This window comes from Biomphalaria glabrata, chromosome 2 (genome assembly GCF_947242115.1).
Source record: "Biomphalaria glabrata chromosome 2, xgBioGlab47.1, whole genome shotgun sequence".
Classification (NCBI taxonomy): Eukaryota; Metazoa; Mollusca; class Gastropoda; family Planorbidae; genus Biomphalaria; species Biomphalaria glabrata.
The window spans coordinates 27,452,091-27,466,966 of NC_074712.1; the positions used below are offsets into that span (position 1 = coordinate 27,452,091).

Consider the following 14,876-nt stretch of genomic DNA (forward strand, 5'->3'; position numbering starts at 1 on the left):
TACTAAGAACTTTAACAATTCGTCCACTTCTGGTTGTCTTGACTGGCACAACAAGTTCTCTAGACGTTGGTCTACAACTGTCTGTTTCGTTTGTTCCAACAGTTTGCAGTTCAGTGCTTCATCGGTATCATAGTACCCTGAGATGTCTTTATGGAAACTCTTATTCAAAAAGCGTTGATTTCTTCTGTATGTTTTTTCATCGTTTTTCTTTATGATGTAAGATCTGCGTGCTGAATGTTTCTTTTATGACAACTGCTTTCTTCCATGTTTGAACTAGACGAACTCTCCGACAGAATAATCTCTAGGTAGTCTTGCTTTTGCATCGTATTTTACTTTGCTTTTCATCTGTCGTTCGTTGAGTAATGTCTCTGCATTTTCAAATACCGATGGTTTCAATAGTTTGGGATCAGTTGGAATGATTCCCTGAGTCTTCTACTCGTCAGCAGTTGTTATGTTAAATACGTCAATACGCTTATCGGAGTATTTCTATACTCAAGCATAACGAGATATGAATCTTTCTCACTTTTGTATGCTTTGAATACTTTTGCTTTCGCACAAAACATAAACAACCATCAATGACGTAATATCATAATATTAGAACAGAATCTTCTTCATGCAGTGAAAAATTAAGAATGTTTTGCTTATCTGGAATTCTGGTCAAAGCTCCTGCGCCCAATTAATATAGTTCAGAAGAAACTACAAAAGTCTGGACTGCATATACGGGAAGCTGCTGAAGAAATACCCTTTCATTCTTTCTGCAAAATGAGAAACTGACAAAAACCCAATCCATCGAAAAAGCAAAAGAAGGTAGTGAATACTATGGATTTCCTGTAATTAAAACATCCAGAAGAAAGAAAAGACTTAATGGGAAGTTGAGTTCTAATGTAGGACAGTCAATAGAACTTCATTTCAAACGTGTTGCAACAGAAGTGCTGGACAGATTTCAGAGGTTGGAAAGAAAATGGATACCTTTGGGTTTCTTCTTGAACCAAGACACCTGTTAGATGAAGACCCGCTTATGACAAACTGTGCTACTTTTCCTGTTTGTATGATGAAATAAATGGCAAATTGCTTTTTCAATGATGTCATTGATGCAAGAGCACTTTTCATCAACAAACCAGTAATACAATCACTAATAGACATATTGAGGAAACAGGCTTCATATGGTAATTACGTGTGCTCAAACCTTGCAACCTCCTCCGAATACCGCTAACTCAGGCCACTTCCTTTACGTCATGTGAGAGATCATTCTCAAAGCTTAAGTTCATCAAAAACTATCTCAGGAGCACAATGACGCAAGAAAGGCTTATCATGGCCTTAATGTCAGTTAAGTCACAAATACTAGAAAGTATCGATGTAGATGATGTTATAGATTTTTTTGCTGCACATAATGCATGACGTCAAGGAATATCAATTGAGATTTGTCACTTGTGCATTATTTAACTAATAAACAACGGTATTGTTAATTAAAAGAGTCTTAATGATTATTTTTTGTTAAGTTTACTGATATGTTGAACCAATTTGATTTAGGGCTTATATATTTTGGGTACATTATCTCGTCATATGTCGAATGTCAAAATGCAAAGGGCCCCCAAAGACGTCAATACCTCCGGGCCCCCAAATCCCTAGTTACGCCCCTGGTAGAAAAGTTCGAAATCCGGCATTCAATAGAATGCACAAAAACTCCAAGCAAAGTAAGAAATGTTTTCAACATTTCATATTTTGCAAGGCAATGTGCAGAATGCCTATGTATTCTATTATTATATGTTTCCATTATTATTTCCGTGTAACCATAACTTTTTATTTTAAAGAATTGTTTTATTACTGTTCTTGTATTTTAACGTTTATTATTAATTTATAAGTAGTTAATAGTTAGTTACTAAGTAAAAACATCAATTTTTTTTCATATAAAGTCATAAAGAAATAAATTCTCTAAATGAAATGATAAAACAACTCGAGTGCACAAATGTCTAGGAACCCTCGTCAACTTGCTAGTATTGATAAAGATTTTTTTTAGTCTAACTAGGCCTGTGATGAAGTGGATTTTTTTTCCTTTTAAGTCATATGGAATGAATTATTTAAACGAAATGCTAAAAGAACTCGTTGCATTAATGTTCTTTAAACCTTGTCATCTTTCTCTTATAATAAAAAGACAAACTAGCTTGATTTAGATCTAATCTAGTTTGTTTACAATAGATTTAGATTTTTTACACCAAATCTAGATTTTTTTACACTAGATCTAGGTTTTTTAAATCTCAATTTATATTCTAATGAAAATCATTCTAGATGATAGATCTAGAATTTCTAGGTCTAGTTTAGAATGATATAGACTAGATCAATATCTAGAACTTCAATTTCTATACTTAAAGTGTAGATTTTGATTCTCATTCTAGTTCCATTTAAATAAAAAAGCCAATAGCTCATATTGGTAACTTTGCTGGAAATTCTAGCAGCCGTTGCAAAAGTATGAGCTCGATAAATGTTCTTTTTTTCTTTTTTTTTTTTCAATTATAAATAAATGCCAAAGATTCTCTAAAATCGCTCATCTGACATATTATACATATCCGGTATTGTCTTGCCGTAACTTGTAATATATCTTTTTATGAATAATAGGCTATTAGTTTGCTATGCAGTTAGCAGAAATATCTAGATTATCTCGTCGGTCCCGGGTTGTTACCTTTTTCGCTGGCATCCCACATCGTGAAGCGGAAGGTTTGGACAAGGAAGAAAATTTAACTTTGAAGGAACATCCGAAACATGTAAAACATTTTACACAATAAAAACAGCATATTTTTTACAACTCCGAATGAATCTTTGAAATATTATTACTTTTGACAATAAAAAACAAAATCATGTCTTGAATATTCCTTGCAAATAGGCGGATACGACAGGGATCAACGTGGGCCGCCTATGAGTTTGTGAGATAACACACATTTTTTTTTAAATCTTGTTTTTCTAGTTTTTAACATGTCAAGTTTATTCAAATTTAATCGAACGGTTATGCTTTCTATTCGGAACATGCATACATAAACATATCTGACTTTCAAATATACAGAATAGATATCATCATTTTTTTTTTATATATTATATAGCATTAAATCTATAAATATCCTGGAATAATATTAAATGTTATCTTGATTTGAGTAGGTCGTGGGCCAAGGGTCTGTACTCTTTACCAGACAACGAATTACCTGTCTTTCAGCCAAATCCAATAAATTTGGAAGAGTCATATTGTCTTTAAAATTATCCCGGTGTTTGAGTTCAAGAACTAATGTCGCTTGATAATCCAGGCTCTTAAAATCTGTAAATATGGTGGTGCATATTCCATTCTTTAAGGTCTTTCCTGGTGTACATTTTAATTGGAGACACTCGCCCTGATACAGAAAACGAAGGGGAATAGACACTATTAACTTTATGTGGTCTGTCTGTCCGTCTATCAGTCAGTAGGTCCCATTTAGATCTCGTAAACTAGAAAACATATTGAAAATTCGACATCATGCTATTTTAGACCATTCAAAGTTCTGATGCAACGGCTACTTTTTTTTATCTTTTCTGATAGCGAAAAATTTAATTTAAATATTACCTGTGCAAGCAGTTATAAAAAAAATAGCCCATTTTTACAACTATTCACTAATAATAGTAACAAACATGGGAGGCTATTTGGTAAGGGAAATACCTATAGCTTTTTACCATATAACTTATTTATCCAAAGGTATCAGATTTTTTGCTAAGTTAAATAGGTTCTGTTAACTAACTAACTACACCACTTACCAAAAAAAACAACAAGCTTTTTTAAAGAGAAAAAATCTATTTAGTAAACATATAAGTAAAACATACGTTAAAACGACAATTAATTGAACAATTGTTGTTCAGTTGACTGCAACATCATATGCCACACTCACAAACAAAATGTCCTTACTCCAAAAAATATTTTGGCATTGATGGTCCAATGCAACAGTGTATTAAGTATTTTCTGATAGGGAAGGAACAAACTGTAATAATAAATGGCTCTAAGTAAACAAAAATAACAATAACTCAGATGTACCTCAAGGAGAAATTTACATAAATGATTTACAAAATAATATTAGTTCAGGAACAAAAGTCAGTTTATTTGCAGACGATTGCATAATATATAGAACAATAAAAAATAATCGAAATTGGAGCGTGTCTTTTCACCCAGAGAAATGTCATTTATTGAGAGTAATAAAAAAAAAATAAAAAAAAAAATTCCACATATCTTATTCATGGTAAACCAGTAGCACAGACTAAAAACGCAAAACACTTAGGTGTTATAATAGATGAAAAACTGTCATTGATGAAACTATAAATGAATCATTAGGGTTTATTAAAAGAAATTTCTATAAATCAAATTAGAATATGTTATTTAACCTTGGTTAGGCCAGTTATAGTATATGCATCATCTGTTTGGGACCCCTGAAACGGATACAAAATAGAGCAGTGAGATTCATAACAAACGAATATTAACATTAGACTAGAGTAACATCTTTAGTAAAATTTAGAAAGCCTTCAGGATAGGAGACTTAAAAGTAAAGTAGCACTTATACATAAAACACTGAACCATAATCTCCAAATTCAAAAATAAAATCTAATAAAGACACAAAGATAAAGGCACATTCCTTGTTTCTTATGCTAGGACAAATTTCTACAAATTCTTCGTCTTCACTAGTGCTATTAGAGCATGGAATGGGTTGCCTGAGCTAGTCACTAAAATAACAGTTACTTAGCAGAATTTAGGTCATTGTAAATATGCATGACTAAATGCATTACGTGTAGTCCATAATCATCTTCTTTTTTGAAGTAACGTCTGTATTATATAAGATAAGATATGACCTCAGGCCAGGTTCAAATCTAACTTCGACTTCAATATACTGTCAACTTTCTTTTTCTTCTCTGTCATAGGCTTGGATAGAAATTCATTCTGATGTTCTTTCTGAAAATATTGAAACCTGATATTTACCTGCCCTGGGTGGACCTGTCACAGTCTCAGTTGACACTTTGCCTGATTTAATGTTCACGTCGTGTTAAGAGGTTAAAAGACACGAGGAATTCTTGATGTAGAAAACAGGAAGTAGAATGAATAAAGTTGACTTTGAGTTCAGTCAAGTCAGTTAAAGCAGTCAAGTCAGTTAATTCAAGTGTTATCCTCTGAACGAGGCAGTCATGTCTTTAGTGGTTGCTTTTTAGTCGAGTTGTAACTCTAAGTTAGATAGTAACTTTTGGGCAGTTGATGCCAGTGGCTTTTTGAGACATGTATTATTCTGGATTACTCTGTACAGTGTTAACCGCTGAGATGTGGACGTGATTTGTAATATACTCTGGAAAGTTTAACGTATTGGATATTTTTGATACAGCTGTTATGCGGATAGGATTTTCGTGACTTGTAGCACTAACAAGAAGTGCAGTATTTTTATTATTGTTGTCAAATAAACTTTGTATTTGTCTGCTGAAACGGACTTAATTCAATTTGTGGTATATATGTTTGTCACGTGTCAAGAGTACTCCAGGAAGCACGAACCCAGCATTCCAAGACATTCGCATTCTTCAACATTACACCATTTAACCTTTTTACAGGACCACTATCTTGGCGGATTTTGAGTTTGTGTTACCACACAAATAGTCTTTGTAATCTTGTTGACTTATTTAATTTATTTTATTTGCAAAACTAGACACTAAAGACGATCACATGCTACTCACATGAGGCGCTAACCATGTTGTCTCGTTACATTTGTTATAAGTCTTGCCATTAGACTCTCTGACTACGTCTTGGACGTTGACCAACATTTTATACGGGAAAGTTTTCTCAGACTTTTGAAAAAAAATGCAATTCTCTGTTTTGTTGGTCAACTCAAACGGATACGCCATCTAGTGTATAGGAGAACATTCGTTTAAAACAAAGAAAATATTTAGATAAACAGTAGATCGTTAAGGGTTTACACTAAAGAAAAGGTCCTTCAACAAAATGAATGTGTTTGATAAAAAATGTTGTCAACATCAATTTTATCAATGTCTGCTTTTATAAACGTCTACTTTGTCTATGTAGTCTGAGCTTGGCTTTAAAGCATAAATTTGTTTTTATCTCTTACTCCTTCACAAATGTTTACATTGAATAAATGAATATGTGTGAACATTGTTTATAGTTTCAGGTAAGATAATTTGACGACTGTTAGTTAAGTTTTGAAAAAAATATTGTTACATTTCTTTCTCTCCTAATCAGGCGTTTTGTAAACACTACTCAACAACACATCAACACAAGAACTTTACAAAACAGAGTCCCAAATAATCTTGTACTTCAATACAGATGAAATAAAACAGCTAATATGACACAAATGGTAACACAATTAACTACTAAAAATGCTACTTTGTGCATCAGTGTACTAAACTTTACTGTCTCTTCCTGGACTCGTGCGTTTCACTCAATGTTTGCACCAGGACCGACTTCATGGCCGACTAACAGTCCCGGTCTCCTCGCTGTCCTATATTGAACTGCATTGCCTTACACACTCTGTTTCATGTCCAAGCAGACTTATAATCAGGTGATCATAACACCACGGGTCATATTCACGTGCAAAGTTCATACCAGTACTGTCCATTGCCCTTCGATATAGCATGCTAACCTGTATTACAGCCCTGTGTCACATGTCAGTTGATCACGCACAGTTAATCCTATCGCGTCGCCAATAGGGTTACAACAATATTTAGGTTAGAGAAAATTATTAAAGTTAGAGAGAAGTATTGAAATATGAGAGAAAAATTAAAGTAAGAGATAAGAATTGAGTAAGAGAGAAGTATTTAGTAAGAGACAAGTATTAAGTAAGAGAAAAGTATTAAGTAAGAGACAAGTATTAAGTAAGAGAGAAGTATTAAGAGAGAAGAATTGATGTAAGAGAGAAGTATTAAGAGAGAAAAATTGATGTAAAAGAGAAGTATTTAGAGAGAAGAATTGATGTAAGAGAGAAGTATTAAGAGGGAAAAATTGATGTAAGAGACAAGTATTAAGAGGGAAAAATTGATGTAAGAGACAAGTATTAAGAGAGAAGAATTGATGTAAGAAAGTATTAAGATAGAAGAATTGATGTAAGAGAGAAGTATTAAGATAGAAAAATTGATGTAAGAGAGAAGTATTAAGAGAGAAGCATTGATGTAAGAGAGAAGTATTAAGAGAGAAGAATTGATGTAAGAGAGAAGTATTAAGAGAGAAGAATTGATGTAAGAGAGAAGTATTGATGTAAGAGAAACGTATTGATGTAAGAGAGAAGTATTAAGTAAGAGAGAAGTATTAAGAGAGAAGTATTAAGAGAGAAGATTTCATGTAAGAGAGAAGTATTGATGTAAGAGAAACGTATTGATGTAAGAGAGAAGTATTAAGTAAGAGAGAAGAATTGATTAGAGAAGTATTAAGTAAGAGAGAAGAATTGATGTAAGAGAGAAGTATTAAGTAAGAGAGAAGTATTGATGTAAGAGAGAAGTATTAAGTAAGAGAGAAGAATTGATGTAAGAGAGAAGTATTAAGTAAGAGAGAAGTATTGATGTAAGAGAGAAGTATTGATGTAAGAGAGAAGTATTAAGTATAAGAGAAGTATTAAGTAAGAGAGAAGTATTAAGTAAGAGAGAAGTATTGATGTAAGAGAGAAGTATTAAGTAAGAGAAAAGTATTGATGTAAGACAGAAGTATTGAAGTAAGAGAGAAGTATTAAGTAAGAAAGATAAGTATTAAGTAAGAGAGAAGTATTTAATACGTCTTGAAAGATACACCCGCACGACTTGCCAGCAACACAGTCACAGTTAGTGCTACAACTCCAGTGACTCCGTCACAACTGTTTGTACAGCCACAGCCATGATGAAGTAACACCTCCCACACCTTCGAGTCTTTTCGGCTTTTGACTTGTTACAGAACTGAATCCTTTTTTTTTCATGATGCTAATTGGTCAACGTCCATGTCTTCTTGTTCCTCCACCAAAGCATGGCGCAGACGTTTCTTCAGAAATTTTCAGTTACTTTTTCAAGTCATTTTGACTTCTGTGTTACATTAATATATTAAATATTATTCAATTATCATATTAACAATATCATTGAATAGTATACTACCAACAATTTGAGTTAAGCCAAGTATCAACGCGTCTCTTATTGAGGCTACAAGTAACTCCATATTTCTAGCCTAAATAATTTACACGCTATTCCTGCCACTTTCCATTCTAGAATCAAGTTAAACCTTTAAACAATTACTTATTGTTGATAACAACATAAAAATCATTCATAAAGTTATTTAATTATGTAATCTGTTTCTTTATTTTGCTTCATATGGAAAATGTACTAAATCGGCGACAGTTGAACCGTGACTAGGATCACAATAATGTAGAGAATTAGGTCATTCGTCTAAAATGCTTAACCTAACAATAAACTAATAAAAACTTCTATTTTTGTCAGTACTTAAATTTCTTAGTATCAAAACATGTCGGCTTTCCATAATGGAGGATCGAGTTGTTTTTGTTTTTACTGAGCATATATTAACATGCTAGATAGTAGAAGCAAGCAAGTTACTTACGCAATTGTGTACAGCTATCAGCATGACCATCGTAACAAACTTCATCCAAAAAAAAGGGTTCAAACAAAATGAACAATAAGATGACAAATGCATGCACTGAATTCACAAAGTCTAAGAGTGCTTTAATTGCACAATCGAAAAGATAGGACCCACTCATAAACCAAACGGTGTACTCTTTTTTTGACAATAAACGTGTATTGAGTTTATCTGGTACAATTTTGAGTGATTAAAACATGGCAAAGTAATATCGGCTAACATATACAATGTATATCAACAATAATAATCTGCCAAGATACTTTCAACTTTGCTGACATAGGTAAAGAAGTAATTGGAGAATCATTTCCTACTTTGCATGAATATTATTCTATGTCAATAATCTGGTCTTAGGATTCAGGATTCTTTCCACTTACCAAATCACAAATAGAGCAGAAAATATTTTTATAATATGTGCCAGTATACTTGCTGTAGATCTGATATTTGTTTCCATTGAGTTGATCACAAGCTTTAACGATATCTGGATCCATCAGTTTACGTGGGTCACGTCTGTCACATTTATTGACGTAACCATTACTATGGAACAAGAAAATGAGACTTTAGCTGAAGAAGTTTTTAATATATGATCTTTTGGGAAAAAAAATGTGGATGCATTTTACAGGAAAAAAATCACCCTTTTTTTAAAAATAATAAAATGCACAATACTAAGGGAAAATGTATAAAATCTAGCTAGCTCCTTCCAGCCACCTTTATACTTTAAGGTGTAAGTATTTTTAGCTTTGAACTTTATCTATTTTGAAAAATTTTAGAATTTTCCTATATGAACTAATTTTTGTTTATTTTCAAGATGGCTGCCGTTACCATGGCAACCCGGAAACATTAGACAACATTCAATATATATTTTTTATTATTGAGTTGTCATATGATATAATATAACAATAGTTATTAAGTTAAAGCAAAAATAAAAAAAATAAATTTCGCTATCCAGTAACCCCTTAATAATGTTTGTGCATTGCAAATAAAATAGTCATATTTGGTATCAATTTGTTCAGCGTCCAAAGGTCTTTTAAGATTTGACATCACTTCCTAATCTTTTATTAGCACATTTTCGCTATATTTAGAAACTTACGTACTCTTTTGATTAGTTTCGGTGTAAATATAGACCCGCTTATAAATGCTGCGTTCTGATTGGTCTATTCTTAGGATTCCCCTAGCGACTTTGTGTACCTCAGGTTATCGAAAATAAATGGCTGAACTGCCTACAGCGTGTTGAAATTATCGTATGTGAAAAATTAACATTTACTTTCTAAACAGTTTTAGTATCTTAAAATAAACGTTTTATATGTTCTGTGCTTGCTTTTCTTACATCTTGTAAGTAGAATTATCAACATTTTATAGTTGACTGAGCTGTAGATCTAATCACTATAACTAGTCAGACTAGTCTCTTTGGCGACTCTGCCGGGTTGCCTGGATATCAGGGGCGGACTGAATATCAAAATCGGCCCGGGCATTACCATATAAACCGGCCCACAAATGGCATGTCATATATTTCCGCAATTTTTATATACATATGTATTAGTGTGTGTAGTTGTAATTAATCTTCATTACATTCTTATCTTTCATTCTTTTAAACGTTTTTTCTACCCTAGAATACTCTCTTCCTATAATTAGTGAAAGGCAGTACACACCGCCAAGGGACAGATAGGGAGTCTGGGGTAGCACTGTAAGCTCCCCCAGTGGGGTCCGGGGCGAAGCCACGGATCCAAGCATAATTTCCGTTATTTTAAGATTTAAAAATGCATATTTCGAGGTATCTACAGTGCAAATAGCCTGCTACTCTTCCGCTTAAAAAATCAAAAACTTAATCTTTTATTCACTCGGGTCCAGCGACTAGTAGAAAATGGTAAAATGCTTTAGTTTTGTATTGGAGGGGGGAGGGAAACCACAAAACCCTTTTTGGCTACGCTCATGAAATTTGGTGACTAGTTTTCTTAAGTTGACTGCACTGAGGAAGTTAGTAAATTTTCCCTTTCAGACAATGAGATTGGAGGCCAGTGATGGTTTGAACTCCTCCCCTCTCGTCTACGCCCATGTGTTTTATCATAGCTGTAAGCCTAATTCTATTCAAAATATATAAAGTTTGATAACGCATCGGAAACTGAATGTATGCTTTCGTAGGCTTTCGTAGGCTTATATAAAGTATTCTATTTATACATGTATGTAGTCTGAAAACTATAAACACTACATTAGCAGTCTTAATGAGTTTCAAACTTTTTGTATTACATATATATTACAGACGTTTCTTCAAAAAAATAAAATAATTAGGTCCTTTGCATTTCTCGTGTCAATCTAATCATGCATGTTGATCTGTGACTTAAAATATGCTAAATCATTGGTTTTCCTGGCTGACTCAGGCAACCCATTCATTTAAAGTGGTATCACCACAAATACAAAACTAGCGGTCTAACGAGCCGTCATCCTCCCTACATTGCTCTATGCCTCAGAAACATGGATAGTGTACAGTTAACATGCAAAGAAACTGAACCACTTCCACATGACATGTCTGTGAAAAATACTGAATGTCAAATGGCAAGACAAAATACCAGATACTGAAGTACTTCAAAGAGCGGGTCTGTAACGCATCCACATAATCCTGATGCAGTTCCAGCTGCGATGGGCAGGACACGTATTCAGAATGAAAGTCCACCGCATCTCTAAACGACTCTTGTATGGCCAACTAAGCGAAGGAAAGCGCTCGCAAGGTGGTCAAAGAAAGCGCTTCAGGCACACCCTCAAAGAATCTCTGAAGGCGTTCAGCATAGACACAGCCACCTGGGAGACAGAGGCACATGACAGAGCATCATGGCGTCGCGCTGTGAAAACCGGCGCACAGGTTGCTGAGGAAAAGAAAACAATGCTGGCAGAAGAAAAACGCCAGAGAAGAAAAGCAAGGCCGATGACACTAGCTCCAGCTGTAATAACCTGCCTAGTGTGCGGCCGAACATTCCGGGCTCACATAGGCCTCACCAGCCACACGAGGAGACATAAAACCCCAGTGAAAAGCCCTCAGACCCCTGGATGATAAAGTGGTCATAATCGAACTATCGAACTACGATGGACGAACTATATATATATATATATATATATATATATATATATATATATATATATATATATATATATATATATATATATATATATATATATATATATATATATATATATATATATAGATAGATAGATAGATAGATAGATAGATATAGATATAGATATAGATATAGATATAGATATAGATATAGATAGATAGATAGATAGATAGATAGATAGATAGATAGATAGATAGATAGACAGACAGATAGATAGATAGATAGATAGATAGATAGATAGATAGATAGATAGATAGATAGATAGATAAATAGATAGATAGATAGATAGATAGATAGATAGATAGATAGATAGATAGATAGATAGATAGATAGATAGATAGATTCCTTTAGAAGAAAAGAGAAAGTAGAATGGTTAGAGATGTACTTCTAAATGTGAAAAACTCTTGCTTCCTCCGAGTACATTTGTATATGAATATATTAATAAAAAAAAATAAATGATTCTAAATCTCTTTTCATTAAATATCGGATGTGACAGCGCTATATACATTATTTTAATTATTGTAATAATTTTCATTATTAATGACTTCATACTAAGCATAAGTTTGCCATTAATCAAAATTGTATAAAATTGATCTAGATCTAGATTTATGTTTTAATTAAATAATTATTTTTTTTTGTAAGTCTTAAGTGTAGTTTTTTAGATATATGCCATTACAAATAAACAACAAGAAACTTACTTTTTCTTTTCAACTCGCAGAAACTAGAACTTTATACGGTTATACCCATATTGAGCTATGAATAAATTGGGTGGTTTGCGATTTCGCGGCTGTGTTTTTGTGTTTGTTAACTTCTATTAAGTTTTGTTAAAGAGCTAATTGTCTCCCCTTTTGCCGCGTTATATCAATGTTTTCTAACTTAAACTCTCCCATCCCTCTTTTCGTTAACTTTCAATGGAACCATTAAAAAACGGGTGAGGGAAGGAGCAAAACCAAAATAGGAGTGCCATCAAAGGCCCGTGCCGACCAGCAAAATGATCAGGCCAAACAGTCTCGAAGACATCAAAGTAGTGTTGAAGGCATGCCGCTAGTGCATAGCAGAAAGTACGTCTAACGTTTTACAAATGATAATACGTACAGTGTATAGTGTAATTCTTAAAATTACATTCTTGTAGAATTTCAAACAAAATTAATTGTAATAATAATTTACAAAAAAAAAAAAACAACAACAACAAGAAAACGTGTTTGGGCCTTTCTGTCTTGCTGCTGTCACTTTTGAATTTAATTTTCTTTGGTCGCGACCAGACCGGCCCAGCGGGCATTTGCCCGTTTGCCCATATAGCCAGTCCGCCCCTGCTGGATATCATATTATTCTAGTCTAGATTTATCTTGATTCTATATATAATTAATATATAGTCTAGATCTATATTGATAATATTCTAGAGCTTAGACTTCTACGATTGTGACTTATTGAGTGATTGTCTTCAAGTTCATTCTTATTTGAGCTTGACTAGATTGACTAGATCTAAGTCTTATCCATAATTATCATCACATTTAATATCATCTAGCTCTACTGCCCTAGACATTCTAGATTCTAGCTCTAGTGCTAGCCATGGGAAGATTAAAAAAAAGAAGTAAACAACTTCTAGAGGCTCGCAAGATTGCCAAGATGAAGAACACTGTAGGCCTATGTCGAAAAGATTATGAACTAGATCTAGACAAAGTAACACCAGCTCCTTCAACTCCAACTAACTCGTCGGTGTTGTTGTCTATGCAAACAAGTTCCAAAAAAAAAACTGTTGATATTCCTGCTATGGACATTGGAAGCTCTAGCTCTCTATTTAATGATCAGTCAGCTAAACAAGCATATAGAACAATTATTGACATTAGTCAAATTGAAAAAAATTGCTTTCACCTCTTCTGTGTCCTTATTGTAATGCTGATGGTCTAACTTTACATTCAGATCACAACAGTCGTCTCGGACTTGTATTAAAACTGAAACTTTACTGCGATAATTGTGGCACTATGGAGAATGATGTTTTTACATCTGAACGCTCACTCAATGATAAAAGTTTTTCCATCAACACATCTGCTCTTGTTGCCTCCTCGTTGTGTGACTAGGACCATTAACTTTCAACAAATTTTGTGAACATTTAGACCTTCCGGGTCTATCAGCCAAAAATTTCTACAACAGGACAAAGTCCATTTATAAGGATGCTGAAGATGTTCGTCAGGCTTTGCATAGTAAAACTATTCATCTTGTAAGAAAGGAACATGCAAAAAATAGCAATTCAGCTCTAAGTGAGGATGACATTTTGGACATTGCCGTTTCATTTGATGGTACTTGAATGACCAGAGGACACAAATCAATGATAGGTGTTAGCTGTGTCATAGATGTATTGACAGGCTATGTCATTGATTTTGAAGTACTATCTAGCTTTTGCCAAACTTGTAGCACAACTGGTACTAGACTAAAAGCACTATCTCCTGCACTCTACAAAGAGTAGTTTGAATCCTACAAACCTGATTGTGATATCAACAATACAGGTGATATATTTTTCTATTGTTTTAAAACCTTTTACAGTAATTAAAATCTAGATTCATTTTTATACTGACATGTTCTTTTTTTTTAAATTATTTAAAAACAGCATACAAAACAGTTTATTGTCTTTCCATTAACTTTTTGTTTTATATTTTTCAGGATCGTCTGGAATGATGGAAACACATGCGGCCGAGATCTTGTGGAGGAGATCCATTGAGAAGTTCAAATTGCGCTACACCACTATGATGTCAGATGGTGATTCTAAAGCCTTTAATAAACTTACACAACAAACAATCAAAAAACTGTCCAAGTATTACACCAGAACGATACGGAAACAGAATGATGCTAAGCAAATGAGAAATGTCATACTTGCGAGCATGTATCACAATTTCTCGACCGATAAGAGGCCGATGCATAATCTGTGTCCTTCAGGTGCAGATTCTTGGTGTTTTTATAAGTCTTGTGAGGCAAAAAAATGTAAAGCCTGGTAAACACAATCTCCATATACATACATCTCTTAATTATGACTTACTAGCAGAACATCTGAAGCCTATATACAAAAGATTGTCAGAGCCTCAACTTCTACAACGATGTTTGCTTGGCTCAACTCAAAAAGCGAATGAGTCTTTTCATTCATGTATTTGGAATATTTGCAGCAAATCAAGATTTTCTTC

At 33.6% G+C, this 14,876-nt stretch overlaps 1 protein-coding gene across 1 annotated transcript in view; it reads right to left on the reverse strand.

Annotated features, from left to right (window-relative positions):
- Positions 1 to 9,107, reverse strand: part of LOC129924540 (uncharacterized) — a 34,644-nt gene extending 25,537 nt beyond the window's left edge. Inside the window, exons 1-3 of the mRNA XM_056019797.1 lie at positions 8,974 to 9,107; positions 5,716 to 5,883; positions 3,192 to 3,374 (exon numbers count right to left, since the gene is read on the reverse strand). Coding sequence (XP_055875772.1) covers positions 3,192 to 3,374; positions 5,716 to 5,883; positions 8,974 to 9,087 — 465 coding nt within the window. The 5' untranslated portion in view covers positions 9,088 to 9,107. The remainder of the gene's footprint in view (positions 1 to 3,191; positions 3,375 to 5,715; positions 5,884 to 8,973) is intronic.
- Positions 9,108 to 14,876: the final 5,769 nt, after the last annotated feature.